Source organism: Sciurus carolinensis, chromosome X, assembly GCF_902686445.1.
Source record: "Sciurus carolinensis chromosome X, mSciCar1.2, whole genome shotgun sequence".
Classification (NCBI taxonomy): Eukaryota; Metazoa; Chordata; class Mammalia; order Rodentia; family Sciuridae; genus Sciurus; species Sciurus carolinensis.
The window spans coordinates 55,652,839-55,678,240 of record NC_062232.1 but is presented as its reverse complement, the minus strand read 5'-3'; the positions used below and the strand labels follow the sequence as shown (position 1 = coordinate 55,678,240).

Below are 25,402 nucleotides of genomic sequence, written 5' to 3'. Positions count from 1 at the left end.
TACTTAATAGCTTTAAGCCTCGCTTTTCTTCTTTATGTGGTAGGGCTATGCCCAGTACCTCCCTCTTATTGTGTGATGATAAAATTAGGTCAAACGTAAACTCCACAAAGGTACTCTATCTCCAAGACCTTGAACTGGCAGGCATTCAATACAAATGAATGAATAAATAAAAGTTAGCACAGTCTCAGGCTCACGCTAATAAATAACAATAGCAAACCCTAATGTAGCACGTATTGTATGTCAGGTATTATTCTAAGTGTTTTACCCAAGTATCTCAAAATATCTTTTTATGTGGATTTATTTAAATCAGGATCCAAACAAGGCCCATACATTAGGCCTGTACTTTTTTAGGTTTGAGGTTACTTAATAGGATTTCAGTCCTCATGAAAAAGTGGGGTCTAAACAGCTTGAAGTCTCTCTGAACATCCCAGATTCCATAAGACTAGGGGCTTCAGGATGGCCTCCCCCTGGCTAGAGGAAGGAACAAGCCATTCAAGACCCAGGCCCCTCATCAGACATTTTATCTGTTCTATAATAAGGGATGAATAGGGATGGGGTGGGCGATAGGAAGGAGAACTAGAGAAATGCCTTGCAACCAGGATTTTCTCTGTCTCCAGTCCAACCACCCCCACCCAGTCCCCACACCGCTATTGGCTGACCTCGGAAATCTTTGGTTCAGCTGTATAAAGGTAATTGTAATTACAGTCATTCCTGGGAGTTGCTTACCATTATGCCTAATTACACTACAGCACAATAATCATTATGTGTATCATTAAAGATGTGTCAGATTGACTTTGTCATGAGTTTTATTTGATTTCAATACTAAACTGCTCCAGTAGGCACAGCCTTCAGAGTTTGTTGATTCTGGTTCCTACCAGGGAGCAGGAAACCAGCTGCTGGCAAGTCAATGGCCAAGCATCCCATGCCATCCCATCCCATCCCTTTCTTTCCCATTTGTTTCTGTGTGAGCTGGTTCTGCCAAAGCCCAGGCCAAAGGTGCCCCCCTGCCTGTCCTTTCTCTTCATGGGCTGTACATCTGGGCTTGAAGCACAGCAGTTCACACTTAAAACAGAAATGGCCAAAACAACAAAACTCTGCAAGCAGGTACTGCCAGCATCAACCACTGCTTCCCCCGGCCGCAGGGATCTCAGTCAAGCTTTTTTTTAGGGCTGTATGCTTGCCAGGCAAGCACTCTACCCACTGAGCTATATCCCCAGCCCCTCAGTCAAGCTTCCTATTGACTCATCCCATGCAGCATCTTCATTATTCTCCCCATTTTGGAGATGGAGAACATGAAATGAGCTGATGTGTCCAAAGTCATCGAGTTCATCATTAGCAGAACCAGAAAGAGAACTGGAGGCTGTGGATGCTGAGCCAGAGCTTCTATAGGAGTCATGGCCAGGTCAGGCTCTATCCATTAGGCATTCCTCTCTGGTAATAGACACATTTTCAGTTTTCAAATATACTAAATGAAGTTGTCCATGCTGCTGGGCAACTTCCCGAGAAACCAGCAAAAGAAAATACAGGATGGGGATGGGTAGCAGCATTTTCCAGCTTGTGTTTGTGAGCTGTGTGATCCAAGCTGAGGCCCAGTCCCAGAAGGCTGCCCGAGGCCTTGTGCATCATCAGGCTCTTCGGGCAGCATATTTCTTGCTGTTTGTCAACTCCAAGGTAGCTGCTAATCAGGTAAACCCAGTGTTGAAGAAGTAGGTGAAACACGTCCAATCATTGCCTAATGAACTGGCCCTTTGGATCCTTCATAGACCCAATAAGTGAGTTTAGTCCATGTTGGCTCAAATGCTCATTCATGCAGCCAGCCTTGATTGAGGACCATCTTAACGCCCTGCTTTGTGCTCAGAAAGCATCTTTGTGCCATGTGGTTCTGCCTCCTAAGAGCTGCACTCACAGCCTAATGAGGAAGAAAGACATGTAACAAATATGCGAGAGTGAGCTGGAGGGCTGTAAAAGGTCTCCTGGAGACACAGGGGAGGGAATGAGGAACTCTGCCTTTGGGGAGTCAGTGAAGACTTCAAAGAGGTTACATTTGAGCCGGGTCTTGAAAGATGAGTAGAAATGGTCTAGGCTGAGAAGGGAGGCCAGGCATTCTCTGCAAAGGGAATAGCGAGCAGAAAGACAGGGAGGTGTGACAGAGCATGAAGGAACCCAGGATTCTTTTGCAGATGTAGGTAAACAAGTTGCCGTGAATGCATCTCATGACCTTCATAATTTAAAAATCAGACTTCAAGGTGGACCATCACTCCCATTTGCTGATTTTCCATGGCCATCTCCTGCTTTTGTGGTAGCTTGTCCATGGCCATGTCCTGCTTGTTGGCCTTTCTGTAGTTTCCCTGAACTTAGTTCAAAAGCTGATGCTGAAATATGCCCATTTTGTTTTGTTTATTCGGAATTTTGCACCACTCACACTGGCCCATTGAATGACATAGATAACTGTCACTCCAGGTTTCTTGGAGCAGTAAATGAAGGTCTTTTTTCCCTGAAGTCAAACCCAGGAGAGCAGAGCCTACTATCAAGGAGGATAGTGCAAAACTCTGAGGACACTTGGACTCCATGTGCTAGGTGTCTGTTGCCCTATGTCTGTTCTCAACTGAATGGTGTGTTTGTTTAGCTGCTGACCACTGTCTTCTTTAGAAGGACATTAAAACTCTGTCAATTTGAATGTGGCAAGGTGATGAATCATCCTTTTGTGGACTCTTAAATAAACTACTAGGGTACAAACCTAAGTGTACCTTTACTAATCTGTTGATGAACAAAACCACATGCAGAACCTTGAAGGGGCCCAGCAGTCACAAGCTGAGGTTTTGTAATGGAAGTGAAAGCCCCTTCATTGGCCTAGAGCTCTTCTCAAAGTTTCTTCCTTTGATCCTCAGAAACAATCCTTTAAGCTTGACGGGGTGGAGATTCATGTCCTCATTTTTTCAGTACAGAGACTGAGCCTTGAAGGGTTAAGTGATTCCAAGTGGTTGCAATGTTGTTGGAAAGCAAAGCTCCTGACCCCAGCACTGAGGAGCCTTCTGACTGTCCTGTGCTGCCTTCATCTATGGCGGGTGGTCCAGGGTAGCACTCACACATTCACAGGACAGCTGGCCATGGGAAAGTATGAAGGCAATGACTGTGGGACAGGCTCCCTACACTGTTCGAAGTACATTTGCCTTAAGTGGTACCTTCAGATATTTGCCAGGTTCACCCCAAACTAATATGTTAGATAAAAAGTGATAAACAGCAACCTTGGTGAGCAAATACCCCTCCAAGATATAAGTCACTTCCTTCTTACCAGCAGGATCAGGTTCAACCTGCATAAATCTATTTTAGTGTATTTTAATTGCTTGTAAACTAAGTGTTTCCTGGATATGCCACTGACCATGAATAATTAGAATCATTTCAATGACTGGGTTTTCGAAAGTGAATGGAAGAGCAGACAAAAGGGCTGCTCAGAAGTGAGAATCATTTGTTAAAGCCTGAGTGGGAGCATTTATCTCAGCCTTCTCCAGTTTTGTTTTGTTTTTTTCTTGATGTCACTAGAGCTGCCTGTTTTTCAGCTACTCTGGCTGCCCTTCATTTTTTATGCATCTCTCATGTTAAGTAATGCCAGTTGCTGACAGCAACCGGGCCCAACTAGCCACATGTCAGAGTCATTCATTCACCCAGTAGAGATGTGTGGAGTGCCTACTATGTGCCAGGCCCAATCCAAATCTCAGAGATAAAGAAAAGAACAAGACCCAGTTCCCACCACTGGGGAGAACACTGCCTACTGGGAAAGAGAGGCACATAAACAAACAATTACAGTAGAATGTGATAAGTGCTAGAATAGAGGCTGACATTGAACTGTGGGAACACAGGGGAGGAACATCATCCATCTGTGGGAGCTGGGGATGTGGGCAAGTGGCAACATTTAGCAAAGGCTCAAGGGAAGCAACGGAATGACCAGATAAAAAGGAGTGGGAAGAGACATGTAGTTCAATGGGGCTACAGTGTAAGGGCCACAGCTTGGCCCCCAGGATGAGATAAGTCTGGGAAAGTGGGCTGGGCCAGATTGTGAAGGCCTTTGTGTGTCCTCCTTTAGCATTGGACTCAGTCCCACAGTCAGTGGGGAGCCGACCATGGTTCTAAAGCAGGGGGAATGACATGATCAGATCTGAATTTCTGACTGCAAACTCAGGCAGTGAGGGGAGACAGGGAAATCAGTTAGAGACTGACTCAGAGAGCATGGCTTGATTTTTGCTTCATCTTCCCTCTGGACCATAGGAGCCCAGTGCCTGCACCCTATGCTGGCATTTCTCATAGAGCATTATAATTGCTCATTTGCACAGCTGGCTTTCCATCCACTCCTTGAAGGTAGGGGCTGAGTCTCACTCATCTATTCAAGGTCTGAGTCTGGCACACAGGAGTGCTCAGGAAACAGTGGTATCACATGAATCAGTGAACAAATGAACCAATAGGTTCTAAGTAAGTACAAGCTCAGTTTGCCCCGAAGTGACCTCTCTGATGGATGTATCAGAGTGAAATCCCACTCTGATGAAGTAACAGGTTCATCCACAGCTTTCCCCCTCTCTCTGCTAAGCTCATCAGTCTATCATTGCCCATCATGAAAAAAGGATGTATTATTCAGAGAAGATAGTTGCCCACAGGGCTGTGCTGGTGCTGGTTTGACCCAGTACTCTGTTCTTTCTCTATGAATTAATTTTTGATGACTCGTTTGGGTATGTCTTCATTGTCCTCATTCTGCTGCTTCTGCCTTTCTTACATTCTCTCCCTTTCTACTTAGATCTTACACATCCTTCAAGGTCAGCTCCATTGCCTCCCATCTCCTCCATGAAGCCTTGTCCATTATCCAGCCTCCACACTCAGAATTGAGAATCCCCACTTCAGAATTCCCATCACCCTAGAGAAATGATTCACCTCTGACATTCCATTCATTGTAGTTATTCCTGTGCTTGTCTGCATTTCCTACTAGACAGTAAGCACCTCAAGGTCACAGACTGTATCTGCTTCATCTTGATCTCCCCAGAACCTACCATACTGCATCCAACACCTGAGAGATAAGCCAGTGAGTGTTTTCAAATAATACCCAAAGCATCATGCTTGATATCAGGCTATCTCTAAGAGAGAATGCCAGTCTTGGGAGTACCCTATGTCTCTTTCTATTTCCTTGCACTTAATTAGATATGGAGGGTTTCTTGTTTGTTTGTTGACAAATAGTGAGAAAAAAGACATTGCTCATGAAACAACAGGAATATTACAGAATTGAGATCCCCTAAATGGTATCATTGCAGGTATTTTGAAAGCACAAAACCCAGTGCTAATAAATAAAGCACAGACACTAACCCATTCAGGGTCATAAGTTCAAATTTTTACCAAGCAGCTTATGGTATGGTGGGACCCACCCATGGTGCTGAGTGAACAGAAAAAGATGGACATTCTCTTTGAAAGGACTTATAATGAATTAGCTGTACTTGGAACACATTAAGTATCAAGTACCAAGAATTCATGTTCTCCAGGAGGAAATGTCCAGCAGGCAATTATAAGTGCAAGTCAGAGGCTGAGGACAAATACTGACTTGACCCAGAGATGTACTATCTCTGCATGGATGTAATTAAAACTGTAACAGAGAGTGTTAACTCTGGGGGGGGGAAGAGAAGAGGATGAGAATATGACCAGAAGGGACATACACTTCAGATACTGATGAAACAAGAGAATCCAGAAAAGACCACTATGAAGGACCAGGGAGGGCAGTGGTGATGAGGGAGAAGACAGTGTCAAAAAGAAGCAGGTGGTTTATGACATGTGCTGAAGGGAGATAAAATAGGATGAGTAATAACTGAAAAGAAGGTATTAGGTTGGGCAATTAGGAAGTCACTCTTGGTCTCCTAATGCAGAAATAGCAGATATAGGGCACATATGACTCCAACCCCCACCCCACGGATACATTATTAATTGATCATGGTATATTTTCTGCCAAACCTAGACCCAGCCTTAGAATCCTCCTTAACACAGTACTCCAAGCAGCTACTACCAATCAGTGAGAGTTGTGAACAAGCTGAATTTCCTTGCCATTCCCTTTCTTAAAAAACAGTCCAATGGATGTGTGTGGAAGCCAGACTACAGTGGGTTGAAGTGACTGAGGAATGAGCAAGTCAAATGGTTCTGAATAAAAGAGAGATTTTAAGAAATTTTATATCAAAGGGATGGAGAGAGGGCAGTTGCATGGTCTAGTATAAGGATCAAGCCAACTTACTTAACCTTCAGTAGATCAGTTTTCAAAGTCATCCTAGTACTTGTCCAGCAACAAGTCAGGTAAAGCAATATCCCTGTACTCTCCCTTCTTACATCCCCACTCTCTGTGGAAGGAAAATTTGATGTAAAAAAAGCTTCGTGTGTAGGCTTGTTTCCAAAATATTCATTTGATTAACAGAGACATATGGTATAACCAGAGTTGGCCCTGCACATATTTATGAAGGAGGAATTCTCTCTAATAGTGGAAATTTGAGGATCAGCAGTGATGTGGGGAAGGTATTAGTCTTGGCCAGGGCTCTTCCCCCAAACCCCTGAAACCACACCCTGAAGGAAAATTTTATCCTGAAGAGAGACCCCTAGTGTGGTGGCTACCACTGTGGCCTTGTCTCTCCTGCCTTCTCCTCAATACCTCCTTCTCTGTCTCATCTAGTCCCCCTCCCATTTTTGTCTCCTCCTCCCTTCTATTATCTTTGTCCACTGTCTCTCTTCCCCACTATTTCCATCCTCATTCCCACTTCCCCTCTTCCATTTTTCTTAGTCACTTTCACTTATAGTCCTTCTCTTCTTTGTCTCTGTCACTCTTTCTGGCTTCAGGGATTTTGGAGACAGGAGAAGTGCTTCAAAATTCACCCTTATTCAGTCTGATTGAACATTTATAAAGAAATCCAATTTTACCACTGTTCATTACATTCAAAATTCTGGGTTTTTGTACAGTTAATAAAGCTAAGGAAGAAGTATGATAATTTCTAGCATTTAATAACACCATGTACTGAGCATTTATTTACTTAGACACATTTCTAGGTGTTTTACATGAATTAACTCATTTATTGTCACAGCAACCCTATAGTGTAGCTTCTATTATTTTCCCCATTTTACAAACAAAATCAAGGCACAGAATAGTTAAGTAACTTGCCTAAGATCACACGGCTAGTAAATGGTAGAGAAAAGACTTAGGGCTCATCTCATGTGACTCCAGATATCTCAGTCTTCAACCACTGTGCTGATTACTTCGTAATATAGTGGAAAACCCACTGGGCTGAAAGTCTTGGGTTCAAGTTCACAACTCTTACTATGTTATGTAGTGTTAGCATTATGATTTTGGACAAGTCACCTAACTTGTCCAGTGCTCCACCCATATGAGGGCATTTTATTGTACTCTAACCAATACCACAGAGTTTAGCTTAGATTTCTTCCTCTACCTTTCCTGTAATAATAACCTTTTTTTTATTTAGATTTTCATCTCCTTGAGAGCAGTCACAAGACCTTAGTCTTTTTTGAACTCAGCTAGAATGATGCTCAGCACCTAATATAATGCACACTCATGCACATGCACACACGTGTATTCACACATGCACACACAAATGCACATTGCTGTGGATTAACTAACAGAAACCTTACTTATTATGTTAAATATGCAAAAGGGCTATACATACAGGTTCACAAAGATTCTAAGTGCTTTAGGTAACAAAATAAGACTTGTTAGTATTGGGCATGCTCTTTGCTGAAATGTAATTGGTTTCAGGTAAGATAATATTTCACAGATTTACCTGATTATTTTGCTCAATAAGCTTTTTTTCATTACTGGTTGTTAAAATGCCAGTAAAACATCTGAATAAGAACTGAGGGTATAGCTCAATGTAGAGTGTGTGCTTTGTATTAACAAGGTCCTGGGTTCACTCCACAGGACCAAAAAGAAAATCCGAATAATAAAAATATTTCCATAGACTATTATTTCACTCATTGATCCAAGCAAACAGTTCCTGGCACATCTATGCTTTGGTGTATAAGCCTCAACATCAAGCAGTTTCTAAGAACTGACTCTATGTTCAAGAGGCAAGGTGAGTTCCAGAGGTAGGCTCTAGGTTGAATCTAGACAAGACACCAGCTTTCCTTTCCAGCAACTAAGAATTCAGGATTTTTTTCTATCCTCATGTCCACCTCCACATGTAACATCTTATCTCCAATAACCCATATCTCCCAGACCTCTTGGTCATATGCTGGATGTTCCTATTCCCCCCAAACCCCTGTCTGCTAGCAGTGGCCTTTGATGTGCTGCTTCCTGCCAGTTCAATCCAACAACTAATGGAGTTATTATTTTTGTTTGTTTGTGTTGTAAAGCCATGGCAATAAAATTTACTCCCAATAATACCACTGCAATTTTATGTCCTTAAAATGTACCATCAATGACATATGTAATAACTGAATTTCCTGTAAACAGAAATGTTTTTCTGGGAAAAAGAGGACTTTTCTTGTTCCCATCATAGTTGGACCCAGGTTCTTTGATGGAGTAATTGGTGATATAGGAAAGGTTGAGAAGTGTCATACGAGACCATGTTATGGTTTAAAGTGCTGGTATTGTGTTATTCTGGCTCTGATGAGTTCTGTTCACAGGGTGATTCAGGACAAGAAATGCTGTTCCTGGCCAGAACCCACATTATTGTCACAGGCACAATGTCCCCAACTGAAGACAGAGGAAAACTTCAGGGGTCTATTATAGAGACTAGCACTAACCTTGCACTTGTGCTGATAGAATTGAGTATAACTTTTAGGAAATGGTAGACTGAGTTAGCATTTAAAAGTTTGAGAGACTCTTAAAGGGTTATAGAAAGAAGGCTAGCTGGGCACAGTGGTGCACACCTGTACTCCCAGCAACTCAGGAGACTGAGGCAGTGGGATCCTAAGTTCAAGGCCAACCTGAGCAACTTAGTGTGACTGTGCCTCAAAATAAAAAATAAATAAAAAGGGCTGAAGACGTAGCACTGTGGTAGAGCAGTTGCCTAGCATGTGTGAAAAAGAGAGGGGGCTGTACAGAAGCAGTGTCATTGTGTCCCCAACTGACTCTGAGCCAGGGAGGCTGCTTTAGCCACGGAGGCATATTGCCAGGATGGCAGATGTAGCCCTTTAAGTATCTTATGTTGCTTCTCATCACTGAAGTTCCAGGAGATTTCACTTCACTCTTCTCTTTCTTCCTCTCTGCTTGCTCTTTTTCCTTCTGTTCAATGGATCTTTTGGTCCCCTGACTACCTATTGAATGTAGACCAGTTTTGCATCTTGGTTTCTTGCCATGACTTCCCTTCCACATACCCTATTATCATTCCTCTTATTCCACATGCCTTCCACAGTGTCACCTGCTAGACATCGTGACCCAGATGCCCTACTGTCATCTCAAACCTAACTGAAGCAAGTCCAACATCTTCCCTTGGCTAGATTTGCTCTTCCTGCTAATTTACCTGTTTCTTTCAGTGGCACTGAGATTCTCCCACTCACCCATACTCCAAATCTAGGAGTCAACTTCAACTTCTCCCAGCTCTCTTTTCCTCCACAGCCAACCAAGTCCACTGCCAAGTACTATAGCATTTACGTTCACAATATCATTCTGTCTGTCCCATCCCCACAGCAATCACCGTGGTTCAAACACTTGTTGCCTCTCCATTAGGCCATTGTATTCACATCCACACTGGCCACTCAGCCTTTCTGTGCTGCTACAAGTTCTCACAAGGCAACAGTTCCAGTCCTGACCCTGTCCTGGTGCTTGTCACATCAAGTCCTGTCTCTTCAACTCTTCGAGTCAAGGCTTCCCAAACTCTCCTTTTCCAACTTTAACCAACTTAACAATATTCACTGATCCCCAAACTAATCCCAAATTCTCTTGCATTCTTTAATCACTTCCTACCACCACAAACACTGACTCCATGCCTGTCTGCAGTCACCCCATCCTTCAATGCCCTAATCCTCCCTACTGAATGTGAATCTCTGTGAAACCCCAATCACACTGCATTTCATTCATTCAAATATGAATTGGGCACCTATTATTTCCAGGCTTTATGCTAGGACCTCTGGATAATACAAAGTTGAATAAAACAGTATTCTCTTACAAATTTCTTTCTAATGAACCAGAAAGATAGACCTAACTAACTCTAAATCTATCTCAGGCTGCCCCCGACTCCATCCTATGGGGTCTTTCCCCACAGTCTATAACTTCACTCAAGATCTTCCTATCTTAAACCACCCACCCTACCCTAGCCCCACATCTATATCAAGCTTCTTTAGGGAAAAAAAGAGTGTCATCATCATTCTCATGTCTACCTCTTTTTCATTCAATTCCTTGGCTCTATCCAGTCAGGACTCTATCCAACCCTCCCCTCCACTTGTTTTGATTCAGCCAAGGTCTCCTTCTCATGGACCAATCTCTCATACTGGGAATTGAACCCAGGGATGCTTAACCACTGAGCTGCATCCACAGCCCTTTTTATTTTTTGTTTGAGACAGGGTCTTGCTTATTTGCTGAGGCTGGCATTGAACTTGGAATCCTCCTGCCTCAGCCTCTCAAGTCACTGGGATTACAGGCGTGAGCCACTGTACCTGACAGTCTTCCTATTTAACGTCTCCGTGAGATTTCAAATTGTCCACCTGCCCACCTCTGAAATGTTACTGTTTCCCGTGATTCTTTCCCAGCCTTTTTTCTCTTCTCTCTGCAGTAGGCCCCCGACCCAGCCAGCCATGGCAATCTCATCTGATTCCTTAACTTTATGTCACAATATTGTCATATCCTGTAGTAGTCCCAAACTCTCTCCTAAACTGGGCATGGTCTCTCACACAGACCCCTATGTCTTTAGGATCCTGACCATCAGCATGCTCCCAAACGAAATCCCCACTCACACACATGCACTCTACCCTCTCCTCTGCCCTCATCCCTCATCCCACAGAGTGAAAATCCTTGACTCTCCTCTCTTCCTTATTCCCTACATGCAATTTAGTTCTACCAATGCTCTCTTTTGAAGTTTTTCTCTCTCTTGGTTCTTTCCACAGCTATCCCTGTTCTAGTCCTATGACCATCCCTCAGGGCTGTAGCACCAGCCTTCTAACTGGTGTACCTATTCACTCCTTCACTTTAATTCCTATAGAGTTTTCACAAGGAGGCCAGTGAGCCACCTCAAAAGCACAGCTGACCTGTTCATTCCCTCATTTAAAAACTTCCCAGGCTGAGGCTGGAGCTCAGTTGTAGAGCATTTGCCTAATGTGAGTGAGGCCCAGAGTTCTATCCCCAGGACTGTGAAGAGAGAGAGAGAGAGAGAGAGAGAGAGAGAGAGAGAGAGAGAGAGAGATTTCTATATCTCCACCAAACTTCTACACATTATCCCACAAATATTTATTTACCACCTACTAGATACAAGCATTTTTGTGGGAACTGGCAATATAGCAGGGTACAATACAATGTTCTGCTCTCATAGAGCTATTAGTCTGGAATGAGGGGAAATGCCTTAGTAGGGCTTACGATGAAATTCTTGTTTACCTCTCCAGCTTCATGTTCTGATTCTCCTTGGTTCCTACCCCCTAGCCACATCTAATTATAGCTAATTACATGCTGTTCTAGAAAAATCTCCCTACTACTCCCCATATTCCCTTGGCCAGACCCCACTCCAGAGTCACTTCCTCTGGGGTAGTTTATAGGTTCCAAGTAGTTAGTGCTCTGGAATAACCTCAGTTCAAATCTCATCTTTGCATATACTAACTGTGCAACTTCTATCAAGTCCCTTATGCTTCAAATCCTCATCTTAAAATGAAAATAATAACAGTACCCATCATATTGGTTTTGAGAATTAAGTTAGTCAATTCATAAAATGTGCTTAGATACTTTAGGTACCTGACACACAATGAGCCTATAATAAATGCTAGCTTTCATTATTTTATTTAGTGTTATTATTGTGATACCATTCACCACACTGCTCTGTAACAATCCCTCCTATTAAACATGTCTTGTTATCTTTGTACCCCAAAGACTACCAAGTCTGGCACACAGTATGTACTTACTAAATGTTGAGGGAGGGATAAAAGGATTGGCTAATTCAGGTCTGTGTCTTAGTTTCTTGTGGCTAAACAGGATTATGGAGAAATAACAACAACCTTAAACCTTGTTCTGATATCTTTTTGACCAAATGTCTAATTGTATGCTATTTGCATTGTGTGAACAAGAGCTGGAAAATATTGAGCAAGAAAGAAGCATTAAGTTGGACTGAACTAAACTAGATATGAGCTATTTACATTCCTTTATTCATTGACTCTTGGGTCAAGAAGAGACCAACTACCCTAAAGTAGCCATTACCTTCAACTCCCATCCCTCTTCCCTACCTCATACCTTTCATTGGCCCTTTTTCCATTATCATGTACCCCTCAAAAATTTTAAATTAAAACCCAGAAAGCAAAAGGAGTGCTGAGGAGAGGGGGAAGAGGCGAAGAGGGGTTAGCACTTCCCTCCTTCCTTTTCTGAGATCAAAGCCAGTGTTTTCCCTTGAAGGTCGGCTGGCCTCTTTCATCCCCTGCTCCACCTGTCTGGGAATGGGATCTCTGCGTGCCCATTTCCTTTCCTCTTCGGGGCTGGAGGGCAGTTTCAGGGTGGGGCCTCAAGCTATTTCTAGTGCCGGCCAAATCCCTCCACCCCAACATCTCTTTTGCCTTCTGTGATCATATTTCCTCTCTACCTCACCAGTAACTAACAAGTGGCAGGACCATTGGACCGGAAACTATGAGAGAAGTCAGTTCCTCCACAAGCCCTAGGCTGAGCTAATGACTTAAGCAAGTGGGGAGGGACACTGGGGCCACTAGACTTGATCTGGCAGGAGGAACAGGCTCTTCTTTCTACAGCTCAGCCTGGAGCACTTCACCCAGCATTCCTCAGGGTATGGATGAGACATGGTTAGGCAAGAGCCTCTTGCCCTGGGAGAAGAGAATTCACATTTATCGAAGTCCTACTGTATCATGGGCCCTGAGTTTAGCCGTTGGTAGATATTATCTCATTGGCGCTTAACAGCCCAACCAGGTCAGCATTTATCATCCCTCTGGTGGAAATGACGAAATAGAGATTAACAAGCTTACCCGAGGCACACAGCTAAATCCAGGCCCCAAATTCCAGCTCTCCCTGACTCCAAAGCCAGTGCTCTTTCCACCTTATCATGCTGCTTCAAAAATCTAGAAAACTTGTTTATGCTATCAGTTGACTCTGAATTATTCCACACAATTGACTTAACAGCTAGCTCAACTCTTGGTGAATTAATTAAATTCAACATATATTTAGAGAATATAACAGAAGTGTTTGCCTTTGCAGAGTTCGTAGTCCAGTAGAGAAGATCTAACAAGTGCAAAAATAAAGATATAACCTAACGCAGACATAGAAAAATTCCATGACAGAGCCAGAGAGGGGGAACATGGTACCAGCTTTGCTTTCAGATACAGTTTATGACTTCCTGGTGCCTATTTCTTCCCTTGACCTTAGGCAGAGCTTTCCAAGACTCAGGCCAGCCTACTGCCATGTGGAACTGACTCTCAACACAGGGATATTTTTTAAAATAAATGAGTCCCCTAGACAAAAAATAGTGCAAATAAGCAAGACCTGAGGATAATATTTGATTGGCAAATTCAGGGAGAAGTTTAGGAGCCCAGACTTTCCTGTTACCTGTATCCAGCCTGCTTCTGTAAAGAATGGTTTACTTATGACTTTGCCCACTGTGTGGTTCAGTTAGTTAAAGCCAGGTGCAAATGAAGACAGGACAAGAGACTTAATCCTAGTAGAACTGAGTTCTGTCTCGTGGCAGTCAATTCTGGCCCCAGCTGACCATGTGGTTAGCAACGGTGTGCTCTCGGTCACAGAGGACTAAAGTAAAAAGAGTATGGGTAACCACATAGTAGGCACTCACAAGTGAGGACATGCTGTTCCAAACCCTTAGCCCTGAGGAAACAGTTCACGACATGCCTTGCTGACCAAAGATCAACAGTGTCATCTCTGCATGTGGAGACAGAACATTCTCTCCTTCTATACCTCAACTAGACACTCTGCCTCTGATTTTTATAGCACTTTGATACCAGAGGTTTGGGTCTCCCAGAGGAGATGCTTCATTGCAGCTGCCTTTCTTCTCTTTTGCTCTCTAAGCCTGTCTTTCCATACCCGTGAGATGAGTATACCACTTGACACTCTCTGGAGAAGAGGCCGCCTAAGAAGAGGGTGCCACACCTGTTTGAAGCTTTTTCTTCCAGAGCCAAGCCCACAAGGTTGGCCAATCAAGCCCACAAGGTTGGCTCAGGCTTGGACCAAGGGGCCCTCCTTGGCTAAAAATACAAGCCTCTCAAGTTTCTTCAGCCATGATGGTAGGGGTTAGTTTCTGGATGTGTCCCCCAGGTAACCCCTCTTGTCTCTTCCATATATGGGCTTGGGTAAAGATGATCTGTACTCAAGGACTCTTCCACCTCCAGAACTTGAGGTGTCAGGCATCAGAGAGTAATAACTCCAGAAGGAATGACCTGAGCCCCTCTCCCCTTCTACGTCAGTACACGTGCACACACACACACACACACACACACACACACACAACACATGTCCAAACAAATGACATTAGAAGCATTGACACAGTCCTGAGCATTTTCCTTTAAATTAAATGTGTAGAATTTTCTGTCATGGGTGTGCAAAAGCTATCTCCATCATGAAATTATTGCCATGGATTCCACAAAGACACTGTTAGGATCCCTAGAGATTGTTCCACAACATCTCCCACGGTGCCAGGTGTACATCCAGACTCTGAACACAGATGATTTGGTGACAATGGCAATAACCATGGATTACTTCTAAGAAGCTCTTTGAATGGCATCAAAGTCTTAACATGTATCAACCTCCCTATTTTCATGGTATACCACTTTTTTCATGGAATTTGCTTACCACCTCACAATATCACTATTGAAAGCACATAATGTTAAGGACCATATGCTCTCTCTCCAGAGAGTGTGCACAAATACTATTTCTGTTAAAAACTAAACAGAAATAGTAGTTTTGCATATTTCCCATTCAGAGACTTATCCCAGTTGAATGATTCCCTTTGTCATAGAGTGTTTTTCCCCAAGTGGACCCTAACAGAGAAGCTGAATCAGATATTGTGACTTACCAAAGGTCACAAGGAGTCATCTAGTGAGCTAGAAATAGAATCCACAAGCCTTTATTTTGATTCCTTGAATTTAAAAACAAACTCTACTACAGAGAAAAAAAACTGAAATAGAGAAACTAGACTTGTTTGACATTCCTAGGGCAGGCATTTCAAGGCAACCAAAGCTAATTAGGAAGCCACCATGGACTGTGAGGCCCAAAAGATGAATTAAACACAGAGGATGCCTGCCTTCAGGGAGCCGATGATCCAGTGGGGAAGTGAGAGATCCAGTCAGTATTGAAAAAATCTCTATCCAATGCAGAATGTGCTTGTGAACGCCTAGAGGACCACAGAGGAAGTCTCATCCATCTTTGTAGTTCCACTACAACAGACACAGAGACCTGCCTTTGCTATCGAGGATAGCACTATCTATTTGAACAAGGGCCATAAGAGAGCTACCGACAGAATTCTGGAGGGGCAGGGTTTGGTGAAGAACAAGACAGTTTTGTGAAGGAGGTGACATTTGAACTGTTCCTGGAAGAATGGGGAGGATTTTTATAGGCAGCAAGGATTGGGAGTGGACCTTTGCAGATCCCAGGATAGAAAAATGGCTAGATCCTAAGGGAAGACAAAGCATGGACAATTGGGGAGAACACAGAGTGGTCTGTTATGACCAAAGAATGGGGAGCAGTAAGAACTATGGTTGGAAAGAAAAATGGAGACCTGAGCAGAAAGACCTTTAAACAGCAAGCTAAAGAACTTAGCAGTGGACTGTCACTGAAGGTCTGAATCAGCCAAGTGATGCTACCAGGGCAGGGCTTCCTGATGCATCCTCCTGCTCTACCCAGTGAGGCCTCCCTGGCCTTTGGTAGTGGTGAGCTTCTTTTGATTGTCCTGTTTGTATGTGGTTTGGTTTGGAGGTTTTATGTGGTTTAGTTTGTTTTTTGGCCTTTCCCTTTTCCTTACAGTTTTTCACAGCATATGGTCCTGATTATGTGCTGGAAATCACGCCAAGCTGCCGGCCAGACCGCAATGAGCCCCACCGAATCCAGCAAATCCTCAACTACATCAAAGGTGAGCACCACCCCTCGAGTCTTGCACTCTATATTCCACCCAGTTTGTGGTGGCTCATTGGTGGGGGCCTCCTCGAATACCATTTGTCTTTTGGTGGCTAGTCATTTCACTGACTTGGAAGGGAAACCTCTTTTGGACCTGACAGATTGCAGTCAGAATTCTACACTGACCACTCTGGTTGGGATTGTCATATGGCCAGCTAACATCACCTTCAGAAGGACAAAAGGTTCAGCTTCAAGCACATCCAAGGGAAAATCAGTTCTCAAGTATGCCCAGAGACCCTTTTCCTTTCAAAAAGCCAACAGTAAAACCCTCTTGAAGATGAGGGAAGTTCAAGTCAATTTAGACTTGAAGGGGTCAGGTGGAGGAGCTAGCAGACATTCTCTTCCAGCATGGATGGTTCCTTAGTCCAGCAGAGTCTTGAGAGACTATGGAACTCCAATGAGTATTCAGGGATTTTGAAGCTCTGGGAGTGGGTTCCCCAGTTTCACCCTGGGTATTGGAGTTGGAGCTGCCACTCCTTCCTACTTCCCTCCCCTGAGGCTTCCCTGGAGTCAGAATGGATAGAAGGGTGATGACAGTCATCAGGCCATTGCCCTTCTGATCACACTGTTCACTAGCTGTTTGGGGTCACTGCCCTCAGCTCTCCAGTAGAGCTTTCTCTCAACCCCAGCTGCTCCATTCATTTTAAATATCTGGGGCAGCCATTTTCCTGTTTAATTGATTTTGTATGTGCATTTGTATATTTTTTGTATCCTAATTATTTGCAGAGTTAAGAAGCCAAAGGTATCATGTTGTCCATTCTAAGAGTGAATTTCCCGTGTTTATTCATAAAATGACCAAGATAACACCAGTTCTTCTACTTTTTACTCTCTCATTGGAATATAATCCAATGTGAAAGGGAGGCCTGTTCAATGCTGAAGTTAGCCCGAGGGAACATGCTATGTTCTGAGGGTTTTTACTGAGGGTTATATTAAGGCCCACATCCACTCACAGAGTCCCATCTATGATGACATAAAAGTATAGGCAAGGATTCCATGTCCTGGTCTCCTGTGTCCTGAGAAAATTTTCTAAGTTAATAAGCCATTGACTTAACAATTATTCTCAGAATTGCTTAATGCCCCTTCTAAGGTCCAGTAGTCCTTGGTTTTCTCTTGCCTCTTGTCTCAAGCCACTGACCTCTGATCTCTCAAATGGATACTGATACTACAATTCCTCACTTCCTAACCAAATCCTCTTCCCTCATCCAATCTTTAAGGCCTTCAAAACTCTTCCATCACTGGCTCTTCTCCACTTGTTCTCACTGTGCTGCAATTCTGACGAACACTAGTGATCCAAATCTAATTTCCCCCTGCTCTTCTCAGACCCAGAAGACATTTCTTGTTTCCCTTGGACTGATTCTCAACCAATTTCTCTTACTCCTCTTCCTTCAACCTTGACATTTTCCCCCATCTGGCCTCTAAATCCTGGTCGAACACAGAGCAATAGAAACAGAGAAACTATACAAGCCTCTGCAGCTCCTTGCTCACACCTCCATTTGCGCACATATGTGTATGCCCTTGTTACCCTACGCTTGTGTCCAGGCACAGAGCCCTAGAGAGTGGTGACATCTTGCTATTGAGGAAATGAAAATTACAAGTGAGAGAAGACATAAGGAAGGTAATGCAAAGGGAAGAGAATTAGGAAAGGTAAGAAACTTAAAAGAGAAATAAATGAGACTTGAGATAAAAGGCTAGGATGAGAGTTGTTGAAAAAAAGGATCCTAGAGGATAGGGAAGTTACATGGAAGTCAAGATTTTTTCAAACGCACTAACAAGGCAATATTCTTATTATTACATGATGAATTTCCTGGGAGGAAACATATGGTCCAGGAACAGGGTCTTCAAAAGCAACTGGACATATACAAAATAAGAAGATAAGGCATAGCAGCATTTTATCTGTAAGAGAGTTAGGGATTTTAGTTGACACAGAGCTCAGCATGAGTCACCAGGGCAAGGTGGCCTCCAGAGATGCTGATGCAGTATCGACCTCACTTTAAAAGGGCCCTAGACAAATAGGAGCATGTTCCAGGAGGTCAGTCAGGCTGGAGAGAAGACTGGAGCCCGGGCTCCAAGAGGTCTGGTTAGAGGAGCTGGGGCTTTCTGGACAAGAGAAGGCTCAGAGGGACATGATCTCTGTTTCATATCTCTGAAAGGCTATCACAGAGCAGAGGACGTAGACAGGGTTTATGTGGCCACAGGGCACAGAGCTGGACCTCGAGTATAAAAAGGAGGTTTTTTTCAATGGAAGGAAGAATTTTCTAACAATCAAAGCTGTCCAAAGTGGAACAGGCTGAGGTCTCTGTCACTAGAGATATACAAATAGAGGCTAGATGGTCACTCATCTGTCACAGTGCAGAGGGGCTCCTGTGTTGGAGGAGGGTGATTGAACTAAATTATTGTTAAGGTTCCTTCCAACCCTGAGATTCTAGTATACAGTGCATTTCAATGAGAACATAGAAAATAAATGAAAAGAATATGTTGAAAGTACAGGGATTGGTAGATGAGTCACATGTTGGGGGGGGCAGATAATGCTGTGTGTGGGAAAGAATTGATCCAGAGGAGAAAAAGCAAAGTGGCTAAGAGTGGGTGAGGAGGAGCCAGGGAGGGAGGACAGCAAATAGAGTAACTGTAGACTACTAGGAATGATGAGCTCTTCCATTTAGCCATTCCCTTCGTATTAACAGTCTTGTGCTCTAGCCATGAGAATTAGCAGAGCACCAAGTCCACAACCAAAAAGACAATCAGTTCAACCTAGAAGAAATTAGGCTAGAAAGAAGTCCAATGTTGCTAAAAATGGCCAGGCTAACCTGCTATACTGATACTGTGCCCCTCAGCCTGGTGACGCATGCTGCCATCAGATAGTACGTTGCCATGACAATGGTCAGTGTGGAAAGGCGGCTGAATTTTCTGCATTCTGAAAGATTTTCCTGAACCTGTCTCCAAGATGTCATTTGCTCTTACATGTAAAAACCTCAGAGAAGTGGCCATTTCTGTGCCTCCCCTCCCCCCACTTCCACACCACTTAAAAACACAGAGTCAGGTGGGGAGGTACTGGTTGATTTGAGGAGGTGAAATGGCAATAAGGGAGTAAATTGATTCAGCCTCACTGTGCAAGGGAGTTTAGCCAGCAGGTCTAGTTGAATTTGATCATCCTTTGAGCTTGGGTTTTTTCCTTTCTCACCACATCCCTCAGAAGCAGATGAGATTTTAGCCTATTGGAAATCAAACCCAAGAAGGGTCATCTTATAGAGGTGCATTTCACATACTGCAGAATGACTAAAGATGCAGGGAAATTTCGACCTCATCTTATTCCACCCTTTCTGCCCGTTAGTCTTTCCAAGAGGGAAAAAAAAATTAAAACCATGGAGAGTTCATTCAAACTGTTTTATACAGAGAAAAGGTCTGTTTTGCTCTTGCAAATTGCTCTTCTCATGCCAATGAGCTATCCTAAATGTATGTGTTATTGTTCACAGGAAGTATGGGTTAGAAAGCACATGGTTCAGCCCGTCTCATGACTACTACTGTAGAATCATCCTTCTCGCACCATCTTCACATGCTCAGAGTTGTTTGCCTTTCCTCTGGTTAACGTACTCCAGAGGAATTAGCTCACAGTGAACCTTCCAGAGCTGGAACAGTGCTGATGTGATCAGTCCCCAGAGGGAACCAGCTCTGCAAGCCTGGCTAGCTCTGCATGGGGAAACGGGGGTAGAGGTAGGAGGTTTTCTAGTCTGCAGTACCGCTGACATATGAATCAAGTAGGGGCCCATCAGGGGCTCAGAGCTTCATGTTGCAGCTCAGCCCAACCCTCTGGGGAGGGGGGAAGGGGAGGGTGCATTGTGTATTTGTGAGTATATGATGGAGTGTTGGAGTTGTGACTGGAGGTTTCAACACTTACTCTTCGTTCCCAGAACTATACCCCAAAGTTTCCCTGGGATTGAAAAAGAAACAAATGGAATCTGGAGAGAAAGAGGGGGAGGACAGGAGTGGAAAGAGCAAGGCCTTGAGCACATCTCTACTTTCCAACCCTTAGTAAGGAGGTTTACTTGATTTGGCAGCCTCTATAATGCAGATTCGGGAAGATGGACCCACAAACTGATGTAGGCATGGGGAGAGATATCACAGGTGAAATACTGAGAATAATAGCCACTTTTTGTCTTCCATATGAGGAAACTGAGGCTCAGAGAGGATAAGTGATTTGACCAAGGTCTCTATTCATTCAACAAATAATTTACAAAGTGCTTCCAGTGTGCCCTACAGTGTGCTAATAAAGCAGTGGAACAAACATTTGAACCCAGTTCTGCCTGAATGGGAACTCTGGAGTCAAACTGTTTGGCCTCTCTGGTGACCCTCCTCTCCTTGGCGGCATTACCTTATCAAATCAACTCACCATTCCCTGTCTGCTTTTTCCAATAGCCCCTAGTAAACCTCTGACATCCCACAATGTACACCCAGCTCCTTCCGTGGGACTGATACAAAGCACCTGATATCTCTTGTCTCCCTGGAAATGAGAGGAAGACTGCCATAAGCAACCCTTGAAGTTCTGGCCCCTGACCTAGGCCTTTTAACCCTCACCAACCCTCCATCCTGCCATGCCTCCATCACCCCCATCATATTGTAATTTGAAGCTTCCAACTCTGTTCAGAGCTAGGTAGGAAAGGACAAGAGGACAGAAGGTTGAAGAGGCTAGCTCACCCAGTTCCTACTGCCTGAAGTGTGCCAAAGCCACTAGCCCCAGTTTGATATTTTTAATTCCACAGCCCCAAGCTGAGACCCTTTGCACATCTGTGAGGAATGTTTACAAGAGAACCATTGTTCAGGGTGTGGACAGCACCTCCTCAGGCAACCTGAAGTCTGAGATTGACATCCTTCTAGGGGCTGGCATTTGGGACTTCAGGTCTGGGCATGTTCAAGACCTGCTGGAGCCCCAAGTTGGAAGCAGTGCTCCTGCCTGGGGGGAACACTACTCCATGGAAACATGGCTTCCTCACATACTTTCCTTTGCTTCCTGAGAAGCAGACTGACCATTTACTTTAGGACTTCTTGGGAGGACTTGGGAGCAAGATTATGGAGGATACTCTGAAACAATTTGCATGACATCAGGTAAAGGTCTCTGTGACATCCATGCCTTATCCCGCCTTCCCTTCCTCAACTCTGCCTTCTCTGTATTCTCCATTTCCCTGTGGTTCTTTGTAGGATCCTACTGACAACCCAGGATTCTCCATTGAAGACTTTCTTTCCTTTCTGTTTCACTAAAGGGTATAATAAATGGAGACTGGGGAGTGTAGCTTAGTGGTAGTATACTTACCTGGCATGTGCAAAGTCCTGGGTTTCATCCCCAGCACCACCCTCCCCCCAAAAAGAGTATAAGAAATGGAAAGGTTTGCCATTGTTGCTTTTAAACAGAAAAATAAGTCATAAAAATATCATACTAAAATTTTTACAAGTTCTAAAATAAAATTAGAGGTTGCTCCCTAAAGTTATGGTAACTTAGAACCTTTTATCAAACCATGAAAACTATTGGCAAGTCATTTATGAAGATTTGAAATTTCTTATTAAATTCATGCGATGGGATCTACCATTATTGAAAGCATACAACACCATTCCCTATGCTGGATACCATCTCATTTAACCCTCAAAGTTCCTTGTGACACAGGAGATTGGTACCCAACGACGTTGTGTAACATGCCCATAGTCATGGAAAAAATAAGCAGTGGGCTTGTATTTGAACCCAGTCCTGGTGCTGTTCCTCCATTTGGCAACATTGACCTGTCAAGCTAATTCCACATCTCCCACTGGATTTTTTTTCCAGTCGCCCCTATAAAACACTCCTCACCCTACCCAGGCTCCCAAAATGATTTCTGAACCAGCTTTATTTTAAGAGGTATAAGTATATCTCCACTTTAAAGTTCAGGTCAATCAGTCACCTCTTGGGTGGGCAGTGCTGGGGATGAAAGCCAGGACTTTACACATTCTAGGCAAGTGCTCCACCACTGAATGACACCCCCAGCATGCCCCCCTCACACTTTTTGTGACAGGATCTCATTAAGTTGCCAAGACAGGCCTCTAACTTATGATCCTCCTGCCTCAGCCCCCAAGTAGTTGGGATTATAGGTGTGCACCACCACACCTGGCTGGCACACATTTTTGAACCTTCTCCCTCTTCTATGGCTTGGTGCCACAGAAGCTATAAGAGAAGTTGAAAACATGGTCTCTGCTGCTGATAAACAGTTGAGAAGTCTGGATGAAAAGACAAAATTAGCCCCCTTGAACAGATCAGATTATAGTGGGAGCTCATGCTATATAAAACCAGCCAGGGAGTAAGAATTTGGGGAGACAGCTTTCAGAAGACTTAGAGGATTTGAATAGATCAGAGTGAGGATATGATCATAATAAGCAAGGGAAATGAAGAATGGTAAGAGTAAGGACAGATTGTAGGTTCCCTTGAATTTCAGGCTGATTAGTCCATATCATATATGGTAAAGTGAGACCCATTTTAGGTTCTGGAATTAGAATAAAATTTGATACAGTGATATTTGGGATGGATCATGATGGTATAGAACAAGGGGTAGACTGGGCTAAAACAGCAGTGGTAAGGTAAGGAGGAGTAACCCAAGACTATTTATGAAGAGTGTATTTTCAGCAGTTGGAGATGTGTCATTTGTAAAGGATCAAGGAGAAGGGAAGAAGTAAAAGTGACTCTGAGACATCTAGGTTGGACACTAACTGGGATGGGAAACTTTGGAGGGAGAGCTGTAGTTTTACAGAAGCATGCTTAATGTTTTCTGTTTTGATGTATTGAATTTGAGGTGTGGTACTGATTCCACATTGGACATCTATATGGAAAAATGTGTTACAACCAATTAAAGTGCAAATTTTAAAAATAATTTAATGACACAAGAATATGCTCATAATAATAATGTTAAGCAAAAAAAACAAGTTGCAAAACATTTTAATACCATGTCATCTCAATTTCGTAAACATATATAATGTGTGTGTGTGAGTAAGTGAGTGAGTTTATGGCTATGAACAGAAAGACACTAGAAGGAAATGCTAATAGTAGTTATTTTCAGTGATACTTTACCAAGATTGGTATTATGGGTAATTTTTGTTCTTTTTTTTTTTTTTTTGGTACTGGGAATTGAACCCAGAGGTGTTTTACCACTAAGCCACATCCCCAACCCTTTTTTATTTTTTTAATTTGAGACAGGATCTCACTAAGTTACTTAAGGCCTCACTAAGCTTCTGAGGCTAGCCTCAAACTTGTGATCCTCCTGACTCAGCTTCCCAAGTCTCTGGGATTATTGACCTTTGCCACCATACCTGGGTTCTTTTGTTTGTTCTTTATTCCTTTTTATATGGAAAGTAGAAGGAACAAGTCTAACTAAAATAAAATATTCTTTAAATTTTCTGCCATGTACATTTATTGCTTTTGTAGTCAGGAAAAATTAATCCATGTTTGGAAGGGATTTTTAAGAAAAAGACATTAATCTTTTGTCAGACTTTATGTCCCAATTCTTGGTTTATAAAGTCTAACCACTACCCCTGCAGGCAGCTAGAACAATAATGAACTAAAGGGTGAGTGATTTAAATGTCTCAGGTGCTATTTCCTTTCTTGGTACTTCTAGGAATTCCAGGGTGCTTCTGTTTATCTTGAAAAGCAGATCATCCCTTAACTCACAATGTAAACCTTTTCTCTCTGGCAGAAGGGCAGAAAATTCAGGTGCTCCCCAGAACCACCTCCCTCTCCAAAATTCCCTTTCACTCTAAGGCAACTATCTCAGTCTCTCCAGTGTTTCTCTTATGTTTCATTAATCTATATGTCTATTGCTTCATAGTCATAATTACTATAGTTGTATAGTAAATCCTAAAATCAAACAGAGTGATTTCTCTTACTTTCTTCTTCTCAAAAAAAATTTTTTTTTTTTTTTTTTTTTGCGGTACTGGGGATCAAACTCAGGGCCTTGTGCTTGCAAGGCAAGCACTCTACCAGCTGAGCTATCTCCCCAGTCCTTCTCAAAATTATTTTAGCTAAACTTGTTCCTTCAATTTTCCATAAAAGGTTTAGAGTAAACTTGTCTGTATCTACTCAAAAAATCTTGATGTTATTTAGAAAGGAATTATATTAAGCCTATATATCAATTTGGAGAGAGTTGACATCTTTACTATGTATATTGATTCTTCTAATCCATGAACATGGTATGTCTTTCCATTTTTAGATTTTCTTTTACTTCCTTCAATACCACTTGTTAATTTTCAGCACACAGATGCAAAACATATTTTATATATAAGCCTTCCTTTCTTCCTCCCTCACTCCCTTCCTTTCTTTCTTTTTGAATGATCATGAATGGAAATGAATATAGATATAATACATATATTATATATATTTATATATATATATAAATATATATAATTATTATTATTACTAGGGATTGACCCTGGGCACTTAAAAATTGAACCACATCCCCAGTTCTTTTTATTTTTATTGTTTATTTTGAGAGAGGGTCTCACCAAGTCACTTAGAACCTTGCTAAGTTGCTGAGGCTGGTTTTGAACTTGTGATTCTCCTGCCTCAGCCTCCTGAGTTACTGGGATTACAAGCATGTACCACCACCCCTGACTGGAACTGTATTTTTAATTTGTGTTACCATGTGTTCATTGTCAGTATATAGAAATATGACTGATTTTCATACTTGATCTTATATTTGTGACTTTACTGAACTCATTTACTAGTTCTAGGTGTTCTTTGGCAGATTCCATGTGATCTTCTATATTGAGTATCATTCATATGCAAATAAAGACAGGTTTGTTTCATCCTTTCTGATCTATGTATTTTTAATTCCTTTTCATGCCTTAGTGTTCTAGTTAGGACTTCCAGTACTATGTTGCGTAAGAGTAGTGAGAGTAGACATCCTCACCTCATTCCAGAACATAGAGAGAGAAAACATTCCATTTTTCATCATTAAGTATGATGTTAGCTGTAGATTTTTGTACAGATTTTCTATATTTTCTCCATCGATTTGAAGCAATGCCTCCTCTGTAGTACTAGTTTTCTAAGGACTTTATCATGAATGTGTTTTAATTTTGTCAAATGCTATTTTTGCATTAGTTGATATTAATATTGATACCAAT

General features: G+C 42.7%; 1 protein-coding gene across 2 annotated transcripts in view; it reads left to right on the top strand.

The window, feature by feature from the left end:
- The window catches only part of Hdac8 (histone deacetylase 8), a 222,296-nt gene that overhangs the window by 180,338 nt on the left and 16,556 nt on the right, over window positions 1–25,402 (top strand). Inside the window, exon 10 of one of the 2 annotated variants that reach the window (XM_047536456.1) lies at window positions 16,127–16,232. The exons of the other annotated variant lie outside the window; for it this stretch is intronic. Within the exon in view, the coding sequence (XP_047392412.1) occupies window positions 16,127–16,232 (106 nt within the window). The remainder of the gene's footprint in view (window positions 1–16,126; window positions 16,233–25,402) is intronic. 2 annotated transcript variants of the gene reach the window in all.